Here is a 24953-nt window from a genome sequence, read left to right as displayed (position 1 = left end):
TTAGATTAAAGGTGTTACTACTTTTCTGTACTTCACTGGGCTTAAAAACATGCAATTTCTATAGCCTTACACAAACAAAAACACTTGCTGCAGGACAAAGCGTTTCTTTCTACAGTGCAACTTCATGCATCATAAGTTAGACTTGGGGTTTTGGGAATGTTTGCATAGAATCTCCATGAGTTAATATTGGAAGAAAGCTCCCCTTTGTTCATCTCCATCTTATTTAAAATGTAGAAACCCAGGCCCTACTCTTCCTTCCTCCAGATTTTAAAATATTAGAAAATGTAGCTGTTGACTTGCTCATTGAGCTGTTAAGTTTGTTTGCAGACATTTCATCACCACACTAGGTTACATCATCAGTGAGCCTCCAGTGAAGCATTGGTATTCTGCCCCACATGCTATCTGTATGCCCCGGTTTGCTGAGGTAGGTGGTATCATTTGTGGTGGTCATTTCTGATATGCCTCTGATGTATGACAAGGTGACTGGTGTATCTGGATGAGTTGTCTTCCTGTTGTATAGGTACCGGCAGACTATGCTTTTTGGGTAACCATTGTTTTTGAAGATGCTACATAGGTGTTCTTCTTCGGCTCTGTGCAGCTCCGGGGTTCTGCAATGTGTTACGGCTCACTTGAGCAATGTTCTGATGCAGCTTCGTATATGGGTGTTGGAATGCTAGCTATTAGAGTTGTGCACTTTATGTGTAATGGTAGCCTTTCTGTATATGCTGTTCTGGAGCTCACCGTTGGCCTTGCATTCAACCATTACATCCAGGAAGGGAAGAGAACAACAACCGACTTTCCCCCCAGATGTACCAACACTATGACAGGTACCGACGAGTATAAAGGATCCCATACCACAACTAACAGAACCAACTTCACATACAAAATACCACGTAAAGACCACCACAAATATTACTTAGGGCAAACTAGAAGCACACTAGCCATCAGAATACACAAACACCAACTAGCCACCAAGAGACATGATCAACTATCATTTGTGTCCATATACACAGAAAGAAAGACACCAATTCAACTGGGACAACTTGTGGGATGGATATGAAGCAAACAAAGACATACATGGGAATTCCAGGAGGCCTGGCACTCAACCTGGAACTTCATTAACAACCATGTAGGGTTACATCCCATATACCAACCACTAAGAAACAAAACCAAAAATGATACTACCCACCTCAGCAAACTGGTACACACAAATACCAATGCTTCGCCAGAGGCGCACTAATGATGTGACCCAATATGGTGATGAAACGTCTGCAAACAAACTTACCAGCTCAGCAAGCAAGTCAACAGCCTCAACCACAACCTGAACTACAAATCTTCAAGAACTTTGAATATCAGAATAATTTGCTGATGGATCAAACAATACATACCTTCCACTGCAAACTCAGACTGTTTTTGGTCCTACTGATTAGTTTTGGTGGAGCTGGAGCATCAGGTTTACTGATTTCTGTGGTAAAGCTTGCCACTTCTGATATGGATCCTTTCACAGAATTACAAATCGCTGCAACTCTATCAGAGAAAAACACAGTTGCTACATATACAAAAGTAGAAACTCCCATTCTCTTGCAAATATATAACAGAAAACTCATCACTGATATTTTCAAATGATATCAAATATGAAGATGTACCTAACATGGTAATCTGTGGCTGGTCGGAGTTCGGATATCGTAACTGTTGTTTCTTCTCCTCTGTAATTAAGAAACAGATTGTAAGTTGAACTTCCCTGTTCTCACTACATTGCTGTAAACAACAACATAGTACTCAATGAAATAAAGCTTTTTAGGAACTACACGGCAACATTATACTGTAAAACATATAATATTAAGATTGAGGTCTTAAGAGATAACTTGAAGGAAAAAGGAGGAAAGAGAAGTCTAGAGGTGATGGTTTATAGAAGTGAAGAAGCTCCAAAGCTTAGGGCTCATGTTCCTGCTAATTTCTATTTGCTCTATGCAACCTCCCTATTGTCTTGCACAGCCCCTTTGAAATTAGTGTGAACATTGCTCACGTGCGGCTGGGATGGACAGATTTTTGTTCTCTCAGGGAATGAATGCGAAGTAGGTTCGGTGGACTATTCAATATACTATATTTCTTATGCTCTCAGTGTTATTGGTACGTGTGGTTCTCTGTTCTCACCTCAAGGAAACCCTCAACCATGAGTTGCAAATCTGCTAAATCCTCTCTATTCTTAGTACCTTTCTCTTCATCCCATGGGACCAAATTCCATATTATCCAAATATCCCAGATTCCACATTCAAGCACCTTCCTGACTTTAGTACGTATTTGAATATCAACTCTAATATAAAAAATTCCTGACACAATTGATTACTCTTGACAGTCTAGTTGACAGTCAGGTGATGTTATAGACACCACAGTGGGAATTTTAATGCTACGATCAAGACATATATAACCTATATGAAGTGACTCAATACTGAAGCCTTATGAATTGATCATTCCAAAGCAATTGCTGGATTTTGGAGAAAGGGAAATACTTTACTCAAAGTGAAATCCTTCTATTGTTGGCATACAGACATGGAAGCATTCAATCTCAGAGATCAAGTAGTCTATTTACTGTTATGGATGCAGCATAGAGAATTTTTTACACTGCACAATAGTTTTTTTTCCCCCACCGGTTACTGCCTTACACTTAGCCCGAGGAACAAGGTTTTCATTTGTCAAGGGATTTTACATAATTAACGAGTATGTGTGGTTTCAAGGTGAAATTAGGATCTATTACAATGCAATACTATCAATAAATGACCATTTGCACATATTTTCTTCAATTATTAATACCACTTGATTTGTTGATGAATAAAACGGTTTGCTTTTTTGAATAAGCTCTAAAACTGTTTAAAAGTTAAGAACCAAAAAAAAGACCATAACTAAATTAACACACGGATTCAAATTTAGCTCATGCTAATGAGATCTTCTGATTCAAACCTATTGGGTTAAGGAATTCTTAACCCTGTTCCCAGTCAATATCTGCTTAACATGAGTGACCAACATGTGGTTAACTGTCTCACTCTTAAGTGGTAAAAACCTGAGTGAAGAGTTTTAATTTGTGACTAATAGCCTTTTACAGCTTAGGTGTGCCCGATGCCAAAACAATATCTTGATCAGTATACATGAAAACTGAAGGAGAATCATACCAGCACACTTACAAATAAACCACTTTGAACTTTCCACTTTTTCCACTATTAGATAATGTAACTTCATAAGTGCAGCTTGCTGGCAACTGATCAGTATTATTTTCCCCTTCCACTGAGATAGAGGGAGGATTCCAGGATAAAACAATGGACTTTTCTTTAATTTCAGATACCTGAAATAAAAAAAAAGTACGGTTGATGCAGAATATAGTCACTTAGGTCAAATCTACTATCCTGTTAAGTTTCTATCAGTTACAACCTGCATCATACTGTGGAGGACGGAGAAAAATGCTCGTGTCTCACTTCACTGGGGTAAATCAAGCAGACAGTTACAAAATCAAAAGGAGGACACACTTAGTTGCAAAGCTGAAAGAAAATTAGATTGGATCTTTAGGAAGGATATAAAAGTGCATGGCCACTAATGATGGGGTGAAAACAGGACATAAAAGTGTAAAGTTTTGACGAATTGGAGGGCTGGAAGAAACGGAAACAGGCACCGGAAAGGTCACAAGGAATTAAACATACAAACGTGAAATGGAAGTGAGATGATGGAAGATAACTGCAGTAGCAGATGCGCTGAGGAAAGGGAGGAATCCCTGTTTGAAAAAGGTTTCACTCAACCTTAGGGAGGAAAACTACAGCTTCAGCCTTACTAATATTTAATTAGATGGTATTCCAGCTGTATATAGAGGAAAAGCAGACAAGCAGCCTAAATACAAAGTAGATGTCTCAGGACCATTAAGTCGCAAAAAGCCACTATTCAGCTGAGTATAATGAGCAGAATGGAGATCACAGACAGATTTTAGAAGGAATATATATTTAATATTGCAAGGGTGGGATGAGAAGCTGTTGTTAAGTGATCTTCTGCTATGACTGTATAGGTCAGAATGAAATAAATCAAGATAGTTCCACTGAGTGGAACGATGGAGAAGAGGTGTCAGCAGAAGATTTTTTTTTGATAGTATTAATGGCTGCAGATAGGTTGAGGAAGGATAAGCTGAAAATGTGTTGCTGGTTAAAGCACAGCAGGTTAGGTAGCATCCAAGGAACAGGAAATTCGACGTTTCGGGCCAGAGCCCTTCATCAGGAATGAGGAGAGGGTGCCAGGCAGGATGCTGCCTAACCTGCTGTGTTTTAACCAGCAACACATTTTCAGCTCTGATCTCCAGCATCTGCAGACCTCACTTTTTACTTGAGGAAGGATAAGGTACTATAACATTAAAATGATCGATCATGACTTTGATCAAGGTTGCTTTAGTGCTGGGCTAAGAACAAAAACCTAATTTCAGTATTTAAGTACTTTTGTTTTGCAAAAAGATGGGCACAGGAGATAACACCTTCAAAGACTTTGGTGATAAGACTAACATTTCTTGCCTTCTTGGGCAGAAAAACAGTTCCATCTCAGTCAGCCAGCCTGGACCCCAGCAAGAACATTAGAAAAGGAACAGGAATAAGCCACTTGGCCTTCCAAGCCTGCTCTGTCAAGATCATAGTGGATCATAGTCACAGACAGTTGCAGTACAAGAAACCTTCCAGGCTACCGCGTTAATACCAGTCAACAAAGATCTGATTACACTAATCTCAGTTTCCACCTTCTGGTGCTGAGTCTAGAGGCATCACAAGTGAATATCTAAAGATTGTTTAAATGTTACAAGCTTTGCTGATGCAGCCACCCTTTCAGGCAGTGAGTTCCAGACTCCAGACTCCCAGCACTCAGTGAAAAAGGTTCTTCTTGCAGCCTTCTAACCCTGACCAAAGATTTATGTTCAATGGTATTAACCCCACCACTACTACAAAAGTGTCTTCCTACCCATGCCCTTGATTAAACTTTTACATCTATCAGATCCTCCCTCGACCTTCATTGTTCCAAGCAAAACAACCTCAGCCTATCTAGTCTTTCCTCATATTTCAGATCCTTCAACCCAGAAAGCATCCTGGCAAATCTCTTTTGTACCCTCTCCAATATAATCACATCCAGTCTATTATGTAGTGACCAGAATCAGTTTCCCATTTGTGGCCAAACCAGTGATTTATACAATTCCAGCATAACTCCTTGCTCTTCTGTTCTATGCCTCAGCTATTAAAGCCAAGTATATTATACAGCTTCTTAAACACCTTGTCTACTTGTCCTGCTATCTTCACAGATCTGTGGATATGTACCTCAAGGTCCCTCTGAACTTCCATGCTTTCCAGGGTCCTACCATTCATTATGTAGCTGGCCTTGTTAGCCCTCCCAAATTTTTCTGGGTTGAATTCCATTTGCCACTGCTCAATTCAGCTAACAAGAATTGAGAATGTGAATTGAAAAGCACAGCAGGTCAAGCAGTAACAGAGGAGCAGGAGAATTGATGTTTTGAGCAGAAGCCCTTCATCAGTCCTCACTTTCTCCTGTTCAGCTAACAAGTTCTTCCATATCCTCCTGCGGTTTATAGTTTATTCTCTTTCCTATTTACCACACTACTAACTTTCATGTCATCCCTGAATCTCTCAAACATTCCCCCTGCAGGCAAGTCCAAATCATTAACAAACAGCAAGGACCGCAGTACCAAGCCCCATGGAAAATCCCTAGAAACAGATGCCCATTCACAGAAACATCTTGCCATGACAACCCTTTGCTTCCTGCCTCAGGCAGTTTTGGATCCAACATGCCATTTTGCCTTGGAATCCATGAGCTCTCACTTTCTTGGTAAGTTTACCATAAAGGATGTTTTGGTTTTAATCATTCAAAGGATGTGGAGGAGATTATCGCTAAGCAAGCGCTGCTCATAGTATTGTTAATAGCACATATCATCATTTTACAGTCAATCAAGAGAAGACTGATGGGGCAGTAACTGGCTCCTGTTAAATGCTTTCAGGAAATAGCTGGGAAATTTTCCGCATTGTCAATTCGATGCCAGTGTTATAGCTGTAGCGAAACAGCTTGGCTGTTAAAGTGTTAAACATGGTAATTAGAAGACGATTTATTTGCCCACCTTTGACCTGATGCCATTAGACTTTATGGGTTGCACAGTCAATGTTGAGGACTCGCAGAACAACTCTGCCCCTCCCAACTGTACACCACTACCTCTGCTGGGTCTGTGCTGCCAATGGGACAGGACATAATCAAGGGATGGTGATGTTGCTTGGGACATTATTTGCAAGGTATGATTCAGTAAACAATTGCTCGTGACATATCTGCAAGACAGCTCTCCTAACATAACCCCTACATATTGGTAAGGAGCACTTTACAGGATAAACAGGGCTGTGTATGCTGTCATTTCCAGTGCATTAATTGATGGCAGGTGGCCTGTCCAATTTTATTTCTTTCTTTAGGCTTTGTAGCAGTTGATACAATAGAGTAGCTTGCTAGGTTGCTTCAAAGGGCAGTCAACCATATTGCTGTTGCTCTGGCATCATATGAAGGTCAAACCAGGTAAGGACTTCATTGAAGCTGATGGGTTTTTAACAATAATCAACAATGGTCTCTTGGTCATCACAAGGTTTTTAATTCCAAGTTTTTACTGATTTCAAATTCCATAATCTGCCAAGTCCTGAAAACGTTACCTGGGTCATTGGATTAAGAGTCAAGTGCCAATACTCCTATGCCGTTACCTCCCCATTAAAGATTGAGGTATACCTTGTCAAAAGGTAGACCATCCCAAAAAGGTTCTATTCCATCTTCTCATAATAAAAGCATAAGAAATAGGAGCAAGAACTACAGGACTAAGAACATTAATTAGAAAACAGATATCCGATAGCAAGCAGAAAAAGGAACCTCCTTGCTTTCCCCCTTCCTTGCCCTGGAGCACTGAAAACAACTACAGCATCATTACCATAATATCAGAATCAATAATCAGGGCATAAACCAGAGATTGATCCTGAGCCCATTGTGGGATTGTGTGCCTGGTACAATTAAATCAGCCAGCCATTATGTGGCACTAATACATCAATTGACTTGCACTTGGTAAATCTCTAATCGTACTTACCACAGGCTTAGCAATGCCAGAAAGAAGCTCTTGTAATAATTTGGTTTCCGAGTCGGAATCTGGCAATCAAAAAAGCACAAGACTACTGGTTAAAAAAGAAATATAATACAGAGGAAAGTAATAGGACCTCAAAAGTCAGCATTTTATGGTAATTCTACATTCCAATTAGACTGGGATTATTTCATAGCTCATAATATTCATACGTACATTACCATTTTAATAAATTATAGTGACATTTACTCAACACATCTAATATTTACACAAGTCACTTTTGTTCAATTTGATTAAAAATTCCTTTTTCTCTATCCTCCACGATTGTGAATGGTGAACAATTGTTTACACTGAGCTATTAATTAGACCAATTCTGAAGAGGAGTCATCTGGACTTAAAAACGTAACTTTCTCTCTCCACAGATATGGTCAGAGCAGCTGATTTTCTTCAGCATTTTCGACTCTTGCTTGAAATTCCCAGCATTGGTAATAATTCGCGTTAATCAGATCAGGTCTGAATGGTAAGTGTTTGCTTTTGGTCTGAAGCCATTAATTAGACCACATTTCCTTTACTAGTCCAAAGAGTAACATTACTGCCATTTTTAAGGGTTTTATTCTTGAGAAGTTCACAAAAGGATCAACAGCAATCATTGCTGTCAGCTGGTTCAGGGTCTGACAACTGGAATGTGCTGTTTACAGTCATCATTTAGGTAAATCAGTGATACTAGAGATAGCTATACAATCTTTACTCTGTACACTAGCAACTGGAATATAGCATAGAGTTAGTATTCTGAATCATAAAATTGAATACACAATAACAAAAAGCAATCATAGGACATAGGAGCTAAGACTCAAGTTGTTTTACTTGTGTAAAAAAGTGAAAAGAAGCAAGATATACATTTATTTGTGCTCTCTTTTATTGAGCCAAGATTACACTCTGAGCAAAATTTTAAACAAACATTTTCTAACCGACTTCTACACTAACATGTAGCTGGCTTAGCAAGAGTTTTTAAAAATCCCAGCTGTATAGGTCTTGGCTGTAACTGCAAAGCTGTTTCTATCTGAGGAAATACAATCTGGCATAACATAACCCCACGCTATAGAAAATTGTGCTTTAGAAACAGTGCTTAAAGTGTTGACGATGCAATCGTGTTACTGCCAACATTTTAAATGTTCGCACTCTAAAAACAATGCTCACAATTTGTCAATTGCATTATAGCAGAACATCTTTAGTGTGTATATATATGCCTAAAACATACGACAGTCTGTATACCTGTGTGCGTGAGGATGTGTCTCTGCGTGTATAGATGTGTCTAAAGTATAGGCAAGATACTGTCAATTACTTCAGATTAAATGTCAACATTTCCCAATTCACTGGCATGTTTTAATATAGAATGGAGGTTTCTTCCAGGCTCTTTAACATTCTAGGTAAATTAATAGAATGAAAGCTTAGACATTATAGTGTCCAAAATTGCTTCTGAAGGACAATGTTGGCAATTTTAATTACAGCAGAACAGCTAACCCCTTCACTTGGTCTATGTTCGATAACTACAAGAGATTGCCTTGCATCCAGCCTGTGTTACCAAAGAAGGACATCCTGCTTCGAAGCTTTCCATTTGATGAATATTAGCTGATCTCCACGGATGTTAAAATGTACAATTTCTGTACAATGTACAACCATGCTCTCGGAAAAACACCACTGACCCCGTGTGTGCTGTTTCTAATGACAAGACTGTGCAATTTTAAAACAACAACTTCTGGTTACAGTGACCTTCTTTCCCAAAGAGGAAATCAGTCTTCAATTGGAATCTTCACAATGAAATACCGATTGCAACTTGAACAGTCTAGCTGCTGGGCTGGTTTAATTTCTTATCCATATTGTGATCGAACATAAGAAGAATATATTCCATTCTAGTTATTTTAAAAAAGCTAAAGTCCAGTGGAATTAAAAATAAACTAAATAATGCAATTTAGGAATGTCACTAGTAGTTTATTTCACTATTGGCCCAGATCATTAGAAATGCTTGTGTTTTTTCCCTGTGGGGCAACAACAACTAAAATATTACAGAAACTAATTGGGCAGGGCAGGGGTGTGTGGGAGAGAGGAACTTGTCCTACAAACCACCAAAGTGGCTGGAGTTTCCTTGTCAAGTCCCTTTCAAACCTTGGCCAATTTCCAACACTTAACTCTCTATTAAGAAACTGCTACAACTTCTTGCTTGTAACACCACTTTTGAACCATAGAGGTCTCTGCAACACATTTCAAGTCCATAGAGCATATCATCCCACAACATATTCCATAGGGTACACCATGTAACAATGTACACTAACTTTACTCGATTTGGAAATTATTATTTGCTGGTCCTACCCTTGTTAGGAAACAAGACAATTGATCAAATATAATTAGATTAATCTAGCATTTTTTTGGAACAGTAAAATAATATTTCAGTCGTACTCAACTAGAACATAACTACCAACTAATTTCAATGGGGTTCATTTTGAAATGACACCAGAAGAGAAGTTGGAAATCTCAATATTTTCATTGATGTTTCTTATGGAACACAGCCAAAGTGACAGTGCATGATCAGGAGACATTGTGTGGAAACACATCTCTCCAACTACGCAATTGCATAAAATCCCAAAGACTTTACGTTTGTGCAAATAGTTATTGATCTTTTAGGCCTTAAAATTGAAACGTCATCATTGCTACTCAAATCACTCAAAGACAAGACTCAAATCTTAATCATTAGAAATAATTCTTTGGGTTCAATATATGTGTATGGAATGAACTGCCAGAGGAAGTGGTGGAGGCTGGTACAATTGCACTATTTAAGAAGCATCTGGATGGGTATATGAATAGGAAGGGTTTGGAGGGTTATGGGCCGGATGCTGGCAGGTGGGACTAGATTGGGTTGAGATATCTGGTCAGCATGGACAGGTTGGACCGAAGGGTCAGTTTCTATGCTGTACATCTCTATGACTTAAGAGACAACAGCATATATATTTGGATAATTGCTGATTTTGTGTAAAGTTGCTTCCCCAATTTTCAGTCAAAAAGTGATTCACTTTTCATGTATATGATACACAGGATGATCTCCAACTTTTACTGAAAAAAATCTAACCTTTGTATGAATCACCTGTTCACTGAAATCAAACCTGCCCTGGCGCAAACCTACTTGACAGAATTATATAAGAGTGCACAATTAAGAGGTGGCTGTTTAGCTCCTTGCACCTGTGTGCAAACTTGATGTCGACTGCCACCTCTCAGATTTTCACCACCAATCCCACACTTTAATATATTGATTGGTATCAAGGAGGAGTGCTAATACACTGTCCAGTTTAAAACACAGCCATTGTGATTGCACAACAAACAAATAATTGTGCAGCTATTACATAATTCAAAATGTCAGTGATGAGCATTAGAAATTCTCTTCCAAAACTCTACATCACTGAAGTAGATGCTCAAAAACAGAGAAGTCCAACCAGTGGCACAGATGGATGACAAAGTTGCAGAGTACATTGAAATTTACCCAAGTGAACTCTCAACTCCTTGAAGATTCATCTTAATCGAGACCCTAAAGAAAGGAAGGGGAAAGGGAAAAGGGAGGGGAGGGGAAAGGGAGGAGGGGAGGGGAAAGGGAGGAGGGGAGGGGAAAGGGAGGAGGGGAGGGGAAAGGGAGGAGGGGAGGGGAAAGGGAGGAGGGGAGGGGAAAGGGAGGAGGGGAGGGGAAAGGGAGGAGGGGAGGGGAAAGGGAGGAGGGGAGGGGAAAGGAAGGAGGAAAGGAAAGGGAAAGGAAGGAGGAAAGGAAAGGGAAAGGGAGGAGGAAAGGAAAGGGAAAGGAAAGGGGGGGAAGGAAAGGGAAAGGAAAGGAACATTAGAGAAATAGGGAGGGAGAGAGAGGAGGACCAGCTAAACAAAGAGGTAGCTGATGATAAGTGAAGGGAAATAATGGTGATCAGTTGGTGCTAACGGCAAGGATGAATAGTTGAAAATGGATTGGCTGTATAAAGAGCAACTCATGGTCTATCACATCTGTTCTGATGATGGTACTTTCTGCAATACTCCTCAGATTTACTTGCTTACTTCCTCAGCTGAGGATTCTTTGGAACAATGGTTAGAGTCCTCAGTTGTGTGCGACTAATTTCTTGCCCTTCTGATCTCACCCCTTCCCTCCCACAACAATAGAGTCGGACGCTTGCTTTCCATTCCATCAGTATCCATATCCATTCCTCTCCCCTCCCTGATCAGAATTCTGCAGTTGTTTTCTTCCAGGGCATGCTTGTCCACTCTTCCTCCACTCACTGCACCTCCCCACATTCCCAGCGTATCTTCCAGTGAAAGAGAAGGGGGCGGAACACTTGCATATTTATCTCCTCAGCATCCAAAGCCCCACTCCCACACTCCAGGTGAAGCAGCAATTTGCCTGCACCTTATTCAATCTACTACTCTATTTGCTGCTCACAATACAGCCTCCTGTACACTTGGAAGATGGAACGTAGACTGGGTGACTGGTTTGCCAAACACCTAATGCTTGGTCTGTAAACATGACTCCAAGCTTCCAGCTGGGAGAAAGCAAGGACTGCAAATGCTGGAGATCAGAGTCAAGAGTGGGGATGCTGGAAAAACACAGGTGGTCAGGCAGCATCTGAGGAGCAGGAGAATCAATGTTTTGGGTACGAGCCCTTCATCATTCCTGAACGTCGATTCTCCTGCTCCTTGGATGCTGCCTGACCTGCTGTGCTTTTCCAGCACCCCACTCTCGACTCCAAGCTTACAGTTACCTGCTGCCTCATTACGCCATGTTCCATGCCATTACTTTTGTTTCAGGTTTGCTGCAGTGCTCGAACAGGGTTCAAGGCAAGCTGAAGGAGCAACACCTCATCTTCCATCTGAGCACCTTACAGCTTTCAGAATTCAATACAGGCATTCAGTTTAAAAATTTCAGAACATGATCACTCTTCTTCATATTGGTTACCCTCCACTCCCCCCCTCCCCACCACAATCCTAGTTATTGCATTGTGTGGCTTGCTTCCTGTACAGCCAACCTATTTTCAACTATTCACACTTCACATTACACCCTATCTCAGGGTACTGAAGGTGGTTCATACTGCACCTGAAATTTTAACTGTTTCCTTCTCGCTGAGACACTGCCAGACTCACTGGGGTTTCTCCAGTATTCTGAGCACTTACTACCTTTAATTTTACTGAATTATGGTCACCATCACCAAAATACTGTCCCTCTGACACATCTTCCTCTTTCCTGACTTTGTTTCCACACAATTCAGTCCTGCACCGCTCTCTTTGGTCCGGCTTTCTACCTGCTGGTCAAGAACCTAGGATCACAGCATAAGGATGAGGAGGTGGTCATTTAGTATTTAGACAAGAAATTTCTTCATCCAGAAAATGCTGAACCTGTGGAATTCTCTGTCACAGAAAGTGATCAAGACCAAAATATTGAATGTTTTTAAGGAGCTAGATGTAGTTCTTAAGAATGGAGAGTATGGGGAGAAAGCAGGAACAGGGTACTGAGTAAGATGATCAGCCATGATCATATTGAAGGATGGAACAGGTTCAAGGGGCCAAATGGTCTTCTCCTGTTTAATTTTCTTTGTTTCTCATGAAAAGCCAAATCGTACAATAAAAAGAGACAAAATATTATTTAATTTCCTTTACATACATTATTCAGTTTCTAGTCGACATAGCAAGTTTATTCAGATAGCTGATCATATTAAACTAGATATAAAGAGATTTGTATTGTTGTTTTGTTAGGTGATCTGATATTGCATGGAAGGAGGATTCTACAATTGGCCTCAGGCTAAAAAGACGAAAAGTTAGTTATGGTTCCCTCCTTCGGATTCCCATTAAACAATCCTTCCTGTAAATTTGAAAATGAGGAAGAGATCAAAATAATTTGCTGATCAAAAAAGATTCAATGAAGAACTTGTATGAGTGATTCAGAGCTGTCGAAACAGTCACATCGTTGATTGGTTATAAGTTAAGACAAGTGCTTGTCTTAGTGACACATCAGAGTATACTAGGATGATTACAGCATTACAGGATTGTACAATGTTCACAAGGATGGAGTTAATTGTCAAAAAAATTGATCAATCCAAGAAGTGTAGGATTGTTTGGAGCTGGTGATTGTACAAGAGTTAAGGAATTGAATGAAGTGATGCAAGGCAGTGGCTCACTGGGACCTCCCCCAAGGAAAACTCAGGCTTCACCTACACCCCTGAAGACTTTTCAAAGAAAGAAATCACAAGTCAAGTCCAATTTAGTTCCCTCATTCTCAGAAAACCTTGTGAATCAGAATTACAACCAAGAACAGCTTTTAATAAGATTCAAATTTGAATAATCCAAAAGATAAAGAGCTTCCTCTAAAAGAACATTTTATCCTTGACACAGGTTATTGGGAGTGAAGCCCAACAGAAACTGTCAATTTGTAAAAGCAGGGAGGTGGCTGTGCAGATATCCTTCCTCTTTGCAAGATTGTATACTGGATTTATTTTTTCAAGGGATGTCTTGTGATTGAACATTGTCCATCCTAATGTATAAAGCAAGCAACTGTAGGAATATACCTGGTCCTGAGCGAATGGCACACAAAGTCACTAGCTAAGTTTATTGCTGCCAAATAATTGTCCCAGTGAACATGCAGCTTCAGCTTTCGTAGGTTGGGAATTGAAATAAAAGGTTCAATTTAAACATGCAAAACAATTTAAAGTTCTCTCACCAATTATATATACAGTTACAGAAGAACAATATTTGTGGGTACATTCAGTTTACGTTCCAAATGATCATTATTAGTTTTTTTTGGACTGGTTTAGAACTATCATAATTATAAAATGTTTTACTGTTAAGGACAGTCTACAACATAATCCCATTGTTACACTTTCGAACGATTCTTAAGTACCATCTTAGAATGGCTCACTGTAAACTGAAATGTTTAAGCCTCTAGAGATACCACAGCATAGTAAGCATCTTGTACAATGAGAACATTGTTAACATACCATTTTCTGAAGCCATTTGGCTGTGAAAGTAACCATCATAGTACAAGTTTTTACCTCCAGCTTCTGCATCAACTGGTGGGCTGCTTCGTGCTTTCCCAGATGGCTTCAGTTTTACTGGTCCTGTTGCAGTTCCTGTACCACAACCAGCTTGTCCCTTTCCATATCCATTTTGTACATTTGTAGGTGAAACAGAGTGACTTTTATGTGGAGAAGAAGGGGGGCTATTAGGTTTATCTTTTTGTCCTCCCACTTGTCTCTCTTTAAGTCTTTTTTGCAAACGTTCATGCACTTTAAGAGTCCTTTCGTCTCTGTGGCTGAAATTTGACCTTCCGTGTGGTGAGCGTGATTCTACGTAAAATATAAACAGTAGTGAATGTTGTGAAACAACTTCATGTTTTCATTTTTTGTTGTTATTAGACTAAAGTAGCAATCCGCACGGAAATCCATGCTTAACTATTTTATTTGCTTCCTTATTTTCCCAATTTTGACTACTTCCAGCTGTAATAATGGAAGAGGCTAAATGAGTTGTTGCATCCAGTGCTCGATAAGCTAATTACACCACACCTCATTGATTAACCCATACAGGAATTGACTACAATGTTTAAGGGCAGATGAAGTATCGTGGAATGTTGAATTGAAAAATGTCTAAAAGCTGCACATAGTTATTATAGAGGCAGAGTCATAGAGATGTATAGCATGGAAACAGACCCTTCGGTCCAATCCGTCCATGCCAACCAGATATGCCAACCCAATCTAGCCCCACCTGCCAAAATCCAGCCCATATCCCTCCAAACCCTTCCTATTCATATACCCATCCAAATGCCTTTTAAATGTTGCAATTGTACCAGCCTCCACCATATCCTCTGGCAGCTCATTCCATACTCGTACCACTCTCTGTGTGAAAAAGTTGCCTCTTAGGTCTCTTTTATATCTTTCCCCTCTCACCCTAAACCTATGCCCTCTAGTTCTGGACTCCCCGACCCCAGGGAAAAGACTTGGTCTATTTATCCTATCCATGCCCCTCATAATTTTGTAAACCTCTATAAGGTCACCCCTCAGCCCCCGACGCTCCAGGGAAAACAGCCCCAGCCTGTTCAGCCTCTCCCTATAGCTCAAATTCTCCAACCCTGGCAAACATCCTTGTAAATCTTTTCTGTCAAGTTTCACAGCATCTTTCCGATAGGAAGGAGACCAGAATTGCATACAATATTCCAACAGTGGCCTAACCAATGTCCTGTACAGCCGCAACATGACCTCTCAACTCCTGTACTCAATACTCTGACCAATAAAGGAAAGCATACCAAACACCAAACACCTTCTTCACTACCCTATCTACCTGTGACTCCACTTTCAAGGAGCTATGAATCTGCTCTCCAAGGTATCTTTGTTCAGCATCACTCCCTAGGACCTTACCATTAAGTGTATAAGTCCTGCTAAGATTTGCTTTCCCAAAATGCAGCACCTCGCATTTATCTGAATTAAACTCCATCTGCCAACTTTCACTCAATACTGTTTATTTCTGTGTTTATCAATGGAATCTATAGGTTTTAGTCCAACTGAAAACATATGAATAGATTATTTAGTCTAAAACAATGATTGCTCTTACTTTGTATATTTAACAAATTGTGTCTACACGAGATAAAGTAAACATTGTTGGAATGGTCAAACTGTTTGAGTTCAAGTGTGATCTTTTGGACTGACTTAGTTTAAATGAGGTCAGTGTAAACTTCAAGAACTGAAAATTAGCAAGTAGTCAAACCTAAACTAGAACTATAATTTAGTTGCTGGAAATGGCTATTGAGCAAACTTACTGATAAACTGTATATAAAGTGGCCTCAAAATAACAACAAAACATCCTGCTTTAAATCTGCATTTTCTGTTGTGGTTTATTGATGGTTGAATTAATTAGAGGTCACTGACCACTGTGAATGCCAGAATCTAACATTTACAAATGATGAGAGGGTGCCACATTAGAGAAGAGCTCATGGGCTAGAGGATAACATTCATATGGATTAAAAAAACTTGTTAACGAACAAGAAGCAGAGTAGTCAAAAGTTAGTCATTTTGAAATTGGCAAGATGGAATAGAATGCAGGAAGAATGTGGAAGCATTATATAACATAAATGGACAGAGACTGCAGAACTCTGCAGTGGAGGAATCAGCAAGTTCTGGTACAGGAATCACAAAATATCAGTATGTAGGCCTAGTTAGCAATTAGGAAGGAAATTGGAATGTTGGTTGAGGGGAATGCAATATAAACATAGGAATCCTTGGTTGCTGTTGCATATAGTATTGGTGAGATCACATTTGAAGTAATGAGTACAGTTTTGTCTCCTTATTTAAGGAAGGACACCATTGCATGAGTACTCCACTGATTCCTGGGGTGATAGGGTTACCTTATGAGGAAAGATTGCAGAGGTTGGTCCTTTGTCCACTATATTTTAGAAGAATATGGGCAGACATATTGAAATGTAGAATCACCTGTGAGAATTTGATAGTGAGGATGTTGAAAATATGTTTCCCCTTGTGGGAGAGTTAGACTGGGGAATACTCTTTAAATGGAAGTGTTGATTCATTTAAAATGGAGATGGGGAGAACTGTTTATTCTCAACGGTTGAGTGTCTGGGGAATTCTCTTTCCCAGAGACTGATGAAAAAGGGTCCTTAAATATTTTGAAGAATGAATTAGATAGATCATTGACCAAGAATGAAGTCTAAAGGTATTGGGGGTAGGCAGGAAAGTAGAGTTGTTTTTGAATGGCAGAACAGATTGGAGCCTTCTCCTTGATCTTTTGTTTGCAAAGTTAAGAAATTTACATGAAAAAACGCTACACTTTTTCTAAAAGGTCACAAAAGTCAGAAGCATATGCAGGGAGTAGACAAAATAAAATTATGCTATTTTAAAAAATGCTTTTTCTAACACAGGACAGAAAAAAAACATTCAACCCAACTGACCTGAGGCGTTTAATTTCCAACTGCTTCTCTTATTCCAAGCAGCACTTTTCAGAACAACAGTTTGTCTCTTCATCCCATTTTCTCTGTATTTATGTGGCCTTCCGTAAACATCTTTTGCCTGAATTATATCTTATGGTATTCACATTCTAACCACTGGAATTCATCCTTATTCCATACTGGATTTAATAGTAGTCATTTTGAACTTACTGCATGTAGTTTTAGACTTTCAGAAAAATAGAAATATTTTCTCCACATCACCATGTTCAAATCATCTATTATTCCACTGAAACTATCAAGTGTCCTGCTAGTCTTTCTTTGCTGAAGGGACAAGCTCCAATCTGTTCAATCTTTTTCCAATAGCAGTAGTCGTTAAGTTTTAGTACCATCCTTGTAAATTGTGTGCATACTTTCTATAACATGGAGATCAGAACTATGCATTATACCAAGTGCAGCCCAACTGCAGCCCTATTCATTATTACTCACGAATCAAGAGTTCTACATCGCCCAATTCTTTGTCAACATATTTGGGTTCACCGATACCAGTAGATTGCTTTGTTCTCCTACCTTACTTTCTACAATGTAAGTAATGTTTTTACTTTCCTAATAAAGTGTACAACCACATTTCTCCGTTAAAGTTCATTTGTCACTTAACTACCTAGTGAGCAAATTTTCTAACGACATCTTGCATTACATTACATTATATTTTCAATGTTCATTACATCCTTCAATTCAGCATCATCTGTAAATTTGACACTGACTTACTTGAATCCAAGTCAGAATTATAAATGTAAGTTATGAATAACAAGTGATCTCAGTTCTGATTGTTGTGGAACACTGCTTCCTTCCTTCAAATCGGAGTAACTATCATATGTCTAACTTTTGCTTTTTATTCCAGGCAATTTGATATGTGTTCATCTAGTTGGTCACTTACTTCACTAGTCCTAACGTCCATTAAGAGCTGCCCATATGTACCTTACCCAAGGCCTTTTGAAAATACAGTGTTTGCCTACTCTTTCAGTTATCTTTTCAAAGAATTCTAACATGTCAGTTATGGACAACCTACATTTGCAGAATTCACACTTTTATAATATTTTATATCTTGATGCAATTTTCACCTCTTCCAGAATAGATTCCAATTTCTTACCTATCAATGATGTGAAGCTGACAAGTTTATAGTTTCCAGATTTTGGTCAATCTTCCATTTTATATCTAACAATGTTAGCTGCCCACCATTAACTTTGACTATTTCTGCCTCATTTCCTTTTGTATGAATTGGCTCTCACTATCTAACCAGCAGTTTTATCCTTTTTTAATTTTGCTAGGTTGTCAATTATTTTCTCCCCTTAACCTAAATGGCTTAATACACATTTTTAACTTGCATCTTTTAGTGGTGTCCATTTCATGATTTAATTACCTTTTGTAAAAAACAGAGATTTAGTAGTTAATGATTACTTGTCATGGATCTGGTCAGTAACTGAATGGATCTTTCTCATTTTTTAGTGGCCTAATTCCAACTTTAACTTTGCAGACAGGAGCAATATCTGCTAGATCACATTCAATATCCCACCTATATGCCCCTAACTTAGTTGCATTAGTTTTATTCTTCTCTTCCCATACCTGCTTATTTCCTCGGGTGTGAGATGATACTCTGGTGTAAGGTATCTGGGAGATTCTTCACTTACCCTCTGCCAGACTGCCCTCGAATTCAATATCTCTGAATCAGAGTGGTTTGTGGGTCAGTTGTGGTTTGTCGAAACACTTCCAAATACCGTAATGCCAACACTACATTTTAATTAAATCAGTTGATAACGAAACAGCTAACTAATTGGTAACTTGTCTAGATTCAGTAAATGTGTATTTAATTCAGCATTAATGTTAAATTTTGTTTTTATATTAAAAATACTTTTATAATGCAATTTTTAAATTTAACCACTTTGCTCATTTTCTCTTGATTGAAATTTGCACTAACCTCAAAGTCCTTATTAAGTCAAGCTGAATACTACCAACAAAACTGAATAGACTAAATTAATACTTTTGATTTCCTTAGCTCTGCTGCTCCTCTGTTGGTTATGCTGAAAGATTTTCTGCTTGGTTTCCAATGTTTTACTTACTGTTGGCTCTTCCTTCAAACTTATCACCCCATCCCTGCACCAAATTTCAAATACCAACATACCAAGTCATGTCATTTAGTAGATATGCCAAAAATTTGTGTGGCACAGCTCTGTGGAACATCTATCTAAAATACATACTTTAGAAATATTCTATTAGGATGGACAGTCAACAGCCAGCCAATAGTTAACACTTACAACTGGTTAACTTAACTTCAAAATTGCAAGTCAGTGGCAAAGGCTTGAGGGAAGACAAACAGGCTAAACTTCAAATTTATAACAATCGGGATCATCTGCCCATTCTTTACCACATTTTCTAATGTTTTTGCCACGGTTTAGCAAGCTACACCAGTTAGTAGATTTTCCCAATTCTGTGCCATACAGAGTTGAAATTTAATAAGGAATACTTTACTGCTATACCTCTGCTTGTGTACCTTACCTTGATCTGCAAAAACGTGGGGTGGTGGAGGGTGTTGAGGAATGAACTGTGGAGGGATGTCCCCTGTTCCTGTTACTGGAGCGTAAACCTGATGAGGGTGTGGTATTAAAGCAGGGTGATGGTGCATGTAGTGCGGCACATGAGGTGGAGGGGGATGCATTGAGGGATGATTACTAGGGTGGAATTCTGTTGAGTGCGGCAACACAACAACTCTTCGAACACCATTTTCTTCTATAACCTGAAAAACAAATTGTTTTCTTCTTTAAAAATGAATTTAAAGATTAATTTCAGATTATAGGCTTATGTCTCTTATTTGGGGATATAATTCTGAAGTTGCTTTAATATTAAACTAATCCAGGGAAACCCTAAGTTTATAAAAACAATCAACATTGCCTCTTTACCCCAGCTATCTTTTGCATATTTCTTTTTCACATTTCTCTTTCATTTATGGTATCTTTATTTTGCTAATTTCCATTATTTCCTGTAATCTCTTCTGTATCTGATCACTCGAAACAGTTTCTCTTGTACTTAAATATTTTTATTTTTAAATCGCACATTTCTTTTCGGGCTATTGGAAACTTCATTCCTCTATCTAGGCCTTCCTTTACTTGACAGCAAATCATCTTAATTATGTTATAGACCTTTTCTTAATTGTTGTATCGCACTGTTAGTTCACCAAATTAGTTCTGCTATCTGAAGAATACCCTCACGACATCACCTTTTTGAAAGTTTAAGACTGCAATGAAGCAAATAGTAATTACCACTACTGGATGATTTTGTATTTAAAAACATGCTATGCACTTTAGATTTCTTTGACTAATGGTGAAATTACAATTCAGCACGTAAATAACAATTCGCTATTACCAATCTGCCAAATCATTATAATACTAACATTCCAGCACATTATTTGACAGCTCACACAGGTCTGACTGGCAAAACTTAAACCCAAAACTTAAATATGGCATGGTGTTACAGCAACAGTTCATCATCATATTGTACAACAGAACTGTAATATGTAGTTGTCTGCAGATCAAATGATTTCCTTTTTACCAATCAAACCTGATGAACACTTCAGCATTACCAATGTGGCAGTATATTATGCTTCAACTGCATAAAATGAAAAGACAATTTCTCTCTCAGTAGTAAATATTTTTTCTCAAGAATTTCAACTGCAGTGGCATTAACCACTTAAATAAAACTTGCAGGAGATTAGGTTTGCCAAGTGGAGAATTAAGCAACAACTTGTACTCTTAATGCCTTTAACAAACACTAGAAAAGCAAAATGTGACATCGAGCCACATCAGATGATATGAGATCAGATGTCAAATGCAGAAGTAGTGATGCCGTTTACAGACACAACATAGGTCTGCTGTAACTCATGCACTTGCAATTTTATAGACTTTGTGAATTTTTTTTGCTTCATATTTCATTTGTACAAGAAAGCATCTAAATTTTTCTCACTCCCAACAAATGGAAATTTTGTACATCTAAGGTCAAATGATATAAAATACTATCAAGTTTTAGAATACCATTATGATTTCTGTCATCCCTGACACAGTGCTTCAGCATAGCACATCTCAACTATCATAAACCCTCAGTACTTCAACCTCTAAACCTGTAAGTAAAACTTGGTTTCCATTCCATGAGGCAAAAAGAATATCCTCTGCTCATCCTTCACTTCTGTTTCTTTTTGCTGAAAATAATCACATTCAAAATTAATCAGTGGTTCCTCCAATTAAATAAATGGATTTAGGATTGTACTCCCAGAACAAAATGAGCCTAATTATCCATGGGTATATTTATGAGACTAACTGAATAGTGAAACTCCAATCTGTTTCTTGAATCTCCTCCAGAAGATGCCTGTCATTCCACTTTCATATACCTCTGCTCCTTCATAGTCTATTGCTTCCAACCCCCTAGCCAGATGCCTCTTACTAAATGCGTAATCATACTCTGGCTGCAACTGGGAATACATTTATTCTGTATAATACAAATGGGAATTTTATTTACATATGGTAAAGAAAACAGAGACTTCAGTATTTCCCACTTCCTGTAAAATCCCTTTGCACCTGGAACATAGCAAAAGTGTTGGGTAGAAGCCCAGACCAGCAGTTTGCAATTATCACAACAGATATCGTATGTCAACTCACAGAATCTCTCAGTTGTGATCCACCGGTCAGGAAACATTTGATCTTGATTGATTAGTAGCTACCTTGCAATACAGGCCCAGATATTCCAAAACCCTGCTAGGGTTTTGAAGCAACCCAGGCTGGAGTTGCACCTCAGGGATCATGCAGGATTCTCAATGCAATGGATTCAATGGGAATAGCTCAGGAAAGTGAAATCTCCAAAATGGCAATTCTCCTGGTTTTGTAACTCTTCACAAAAAATACCCTGGATGCTAACTTAGTTATACATAGTTACTAAAGAAATCTTAGAATCAACAGCTACACAAACCCCTGAACAATAGTTAAACTAAGCACCCCAACTCACCATTGACCACCGCAACTATGCATTTCCCGATAGCTATCAAAACCTTACAGCTATCAATGTGGCTGGATGTGCCACTGGACAATTAAGCCATGGAGCATGACATAATGACTGCTGCAAATGGGATGTTGTTTCTACAAAGATCTTCACTACTGGAATCAAGGATTCTTTGACAGGTTCATAAAAGGAGGCCCCAGCAGAGGTCATCAGAAGTTGTGGGTAATTGTTAAACCTGACCAGAGTTAGAAATAGGGTTTCAAACTCTGATCTGAATATCTGTGTTACATTAATTGCACTAGTTACCCTCCTGCAACCAGTGTTGGACTGATGTACTTTATTACTGCAGTTTAATGATAAAGGAGATAAACAGCATTAACATTAGTAATTCCTATTATTAATGCTTTTTTGGACAAATTATATAAAATAAATTACAGTTTCCACTTCCTCATGCTGCATCGGCATGAACTGCAGGCAATGTTGTTCTTCTATTTCATGACACTGGGTCTCTCCCTGTCTCAGAATAGTGATGTTAGGACCTGCACCCCACACACTGCAGTGGTTGAAGAGGTTCGCTCACCATCATGATCTTCTCAAGGACAAATAGGGATGAACATTAAACGTTGGCCTCACCAGTAACAGCTATACCTCAATACATTTTTTAAAAATGCAGGAATTAATTTGTCCAAGCAAAATAATGAGTGGCCAATGAACCTGATGGTGCTGCATGACAGAAAATGCCAATTAAAACACTGAACTTTATTGCTGACAAAGTGCTTTTCACCATGTTCTGGAATGGAGTTTAAACCCATAACTCAGAGGCAACAATACAACCATTGTGGCAAACTGATACGATTGCAGAATCATCATCCATGACCGAAATACTTAAGATACCTTAAACTGTGTATCTAATACAAGTAAAACAGCCAAATTATATTGTAAATTTTGAGACAATTGCTAATGGTTAATCACAAATCGATCATCTTATGAAATCAAAAGTTCAGCAGCACACTACTCAAAACATGGGTAAAAGTTTTTTTAAAAATCATACAACACCAGGTTATAGTTCAACAGGTGTATTGGCAAGTACAAGCTTTTGGAGCGCTGCTCCTTCGTCAGGTAGCTAGTGTTGTGTGTTATATTGTGGTGTTGTATGATTGTTAACTTTGTCCACCCCAGTCCAACACCAATAATCCCGCATCAAAGCGTGGATGCCAGTAAGGTAAGCAGATGGTAACTGTAGGTAATTCCATTATTGCAACTCTGCGTGGAATTTTATCAGCTATCCAAAGGAATCTGGAGGGAGTTGGTACATTGCCAGTTATCTTAAGAATACTGCAAAACTCTCCCCGCAGTATACATTAATGGTGGAGGAGGATATAACTTTGGGATCAGTCCTAAAGGACCATTTTCAACAGTGTTACACAATGTAAGGGCAATGGCAAGAATGTAGCTCACAGCATTTAGAAACGCTGTTTAAAAATACAATTGGACTAAAAAGCAGATAAATGAGAAACAACTCAAACTGCAGCTGATCAACAGCTGTGAATTATGATCTAGGACAAAAGATAGTGTGCCAGAGCATCCAAGTGAGTTAAATTTCTTTTGATTACATCAGATTTCTGGATGTTTCCACAACTGCATTTGCTTTCTCTTTGGGGACCATTGTACCTAATATTTCATTAGAAGGATGAAATAACCTTTTTTCAGCCACTTGAAAAAAACCTTAACTTATTTCTGTTCTCATCCCAGTGAACTTCCTTCTTTAGAAAATATCTTTGCTGACACAAAGAATCAAGAGATTCAATAGCCAGGTTTCCACAAACACTGTGACCAGTTCATTTGTAATCATGGAAAGAGAACACCAGTTTTCTTTTAAGTGTGTGTCTTGGAATCTTTCACATTCTTATGTCAAAATTCTTTTTAATATCTTACCAGAAAGACAGGAAACCCCAGCCAGTGCAGCATTCTCTACGGCACAGATTTGATGATCTATGAGTTCAAGTCCAGAAGTTGACTTAAACGCAGTAGTCTTTTGACTCATGTGAAAGTGAGCAATTAACCTTAAAATTAAAAATGTTATGAGGGGAAATAATTCTCTCTTCTCTCATCACTGATTTCAATAGAATTTGTGTACCCAAGCAGTAGATTGACCCTGCAATTAAATATAACCAACATGATCCACCTGTGCATGTGAGGTTGCATACACAAGGTCACAGATCTTGATGACAACTGGCACCATCTACAGCATCTTGAAGTAGAATATTTCTGATTTTAAGTATAAGCATTGCAATAATTACAGGTCCAGTTAAATCAAATATACAATGGTTTTCTCTGATCAACTGAGACAAAAGTATTTTGGTTTGTTAATTAATAGTAAAACATACTGTGACTCCTAAATGTAGTTCAAATGGTTTCATATTTTTTTAAAAAAAGTGTTCCATGCAGTCAATTGGCAAATACCTAGAAAGAAGAGTTTTTTAAAGTTAATTATTTTGATAAAAGAAAAGGTCAAAAGGCCTTATAATTTTTTCCCTCAGATCATTCCTCTAAAATTTACTCAGAACTCTTAGGGGTGACTTTTACGTTCGTTTTTTAGACAAAGTAATTTGTTGCCAAATACAAATTTAAAGACTAATAATGACTTTGCACATGAACAGTGGTCCACTTTGCAGTGTTGTTCTTTTAATTAAATGTCACATTTAACTGCTTTGCCTAAACAATAACAGTCCAAAGTGAAACACTCAGATATTTCAAAAGTTAAAAGGTACTTTGTAAATGGAATTATTTGCATTTTAGTCAATGACTAATGGGAAGTAAATAATTCAGGCCTGAGTG

At 38.5% G+C, this 24953-nt stretch overlaps 1 protein-coding gene across 1 annotated transcript in view; it reads right to left on the bottom strand.

The window, feature by feature from the left end:
• The window catches only part of LOC132820458 (fibronectin type-III domain-containing protein 3A-like), a 142671-nt gene that overhangs the window by 39199 nt on the left and 78519 nt on the right, over nucleotides 1-24953 (bottom strand). The window contains exons 5-10 of the mRNA XM_060832610.1: nucleotides 19629-19866; nucleotides 14182-14475; nucleotides 7130-7188; nucleotides 3180-3337; nucleotides 1647-1706; nucleotides 1389-1527 (exon numbers count right to left, since the gene is read on the bottom strand). Coding sequence (XP_060688593.1) covers nucleotides 1389-1527; nucleotides 1647-1706; nucleotides 3180-3337; nucleotides 7130-7188; nucleotides 14182-14475; nucleotides 19629-19866 — 948 coding nt within the window. The remainder of the gene's footprint in view (nucleotides 1-1388; nucleotides 1528-1646; nucleotides 1707-3179; nucleotides 3338-7129; nucleotides 7189-14181; nucleotides 14476-19628; nucleotides 19867-24953) is intronic.

Source organism: Hemiscyllium ocellatum, chromosome 11 (genome assembly GCF_020745735.1).
Source record: "Hemiscyllium ocellatum isolate sHemOce1 chromosome 11, sHemOce1.pat.X.cur, whole genome shotgun sequence".
Lineage (NCBI taxonomy): Eukaryota > Metazoa > Chordata > Chondrichthyes > Orectolobiformes > Hemiscylliidae > Hemiscyllium > Hemiscyllium ocellatum.
The sequence above is the reverse complement of the archived record's forward strand: the minus strand, read 5'-3'. Positions and strand labels throughout refer to the sequence as shown.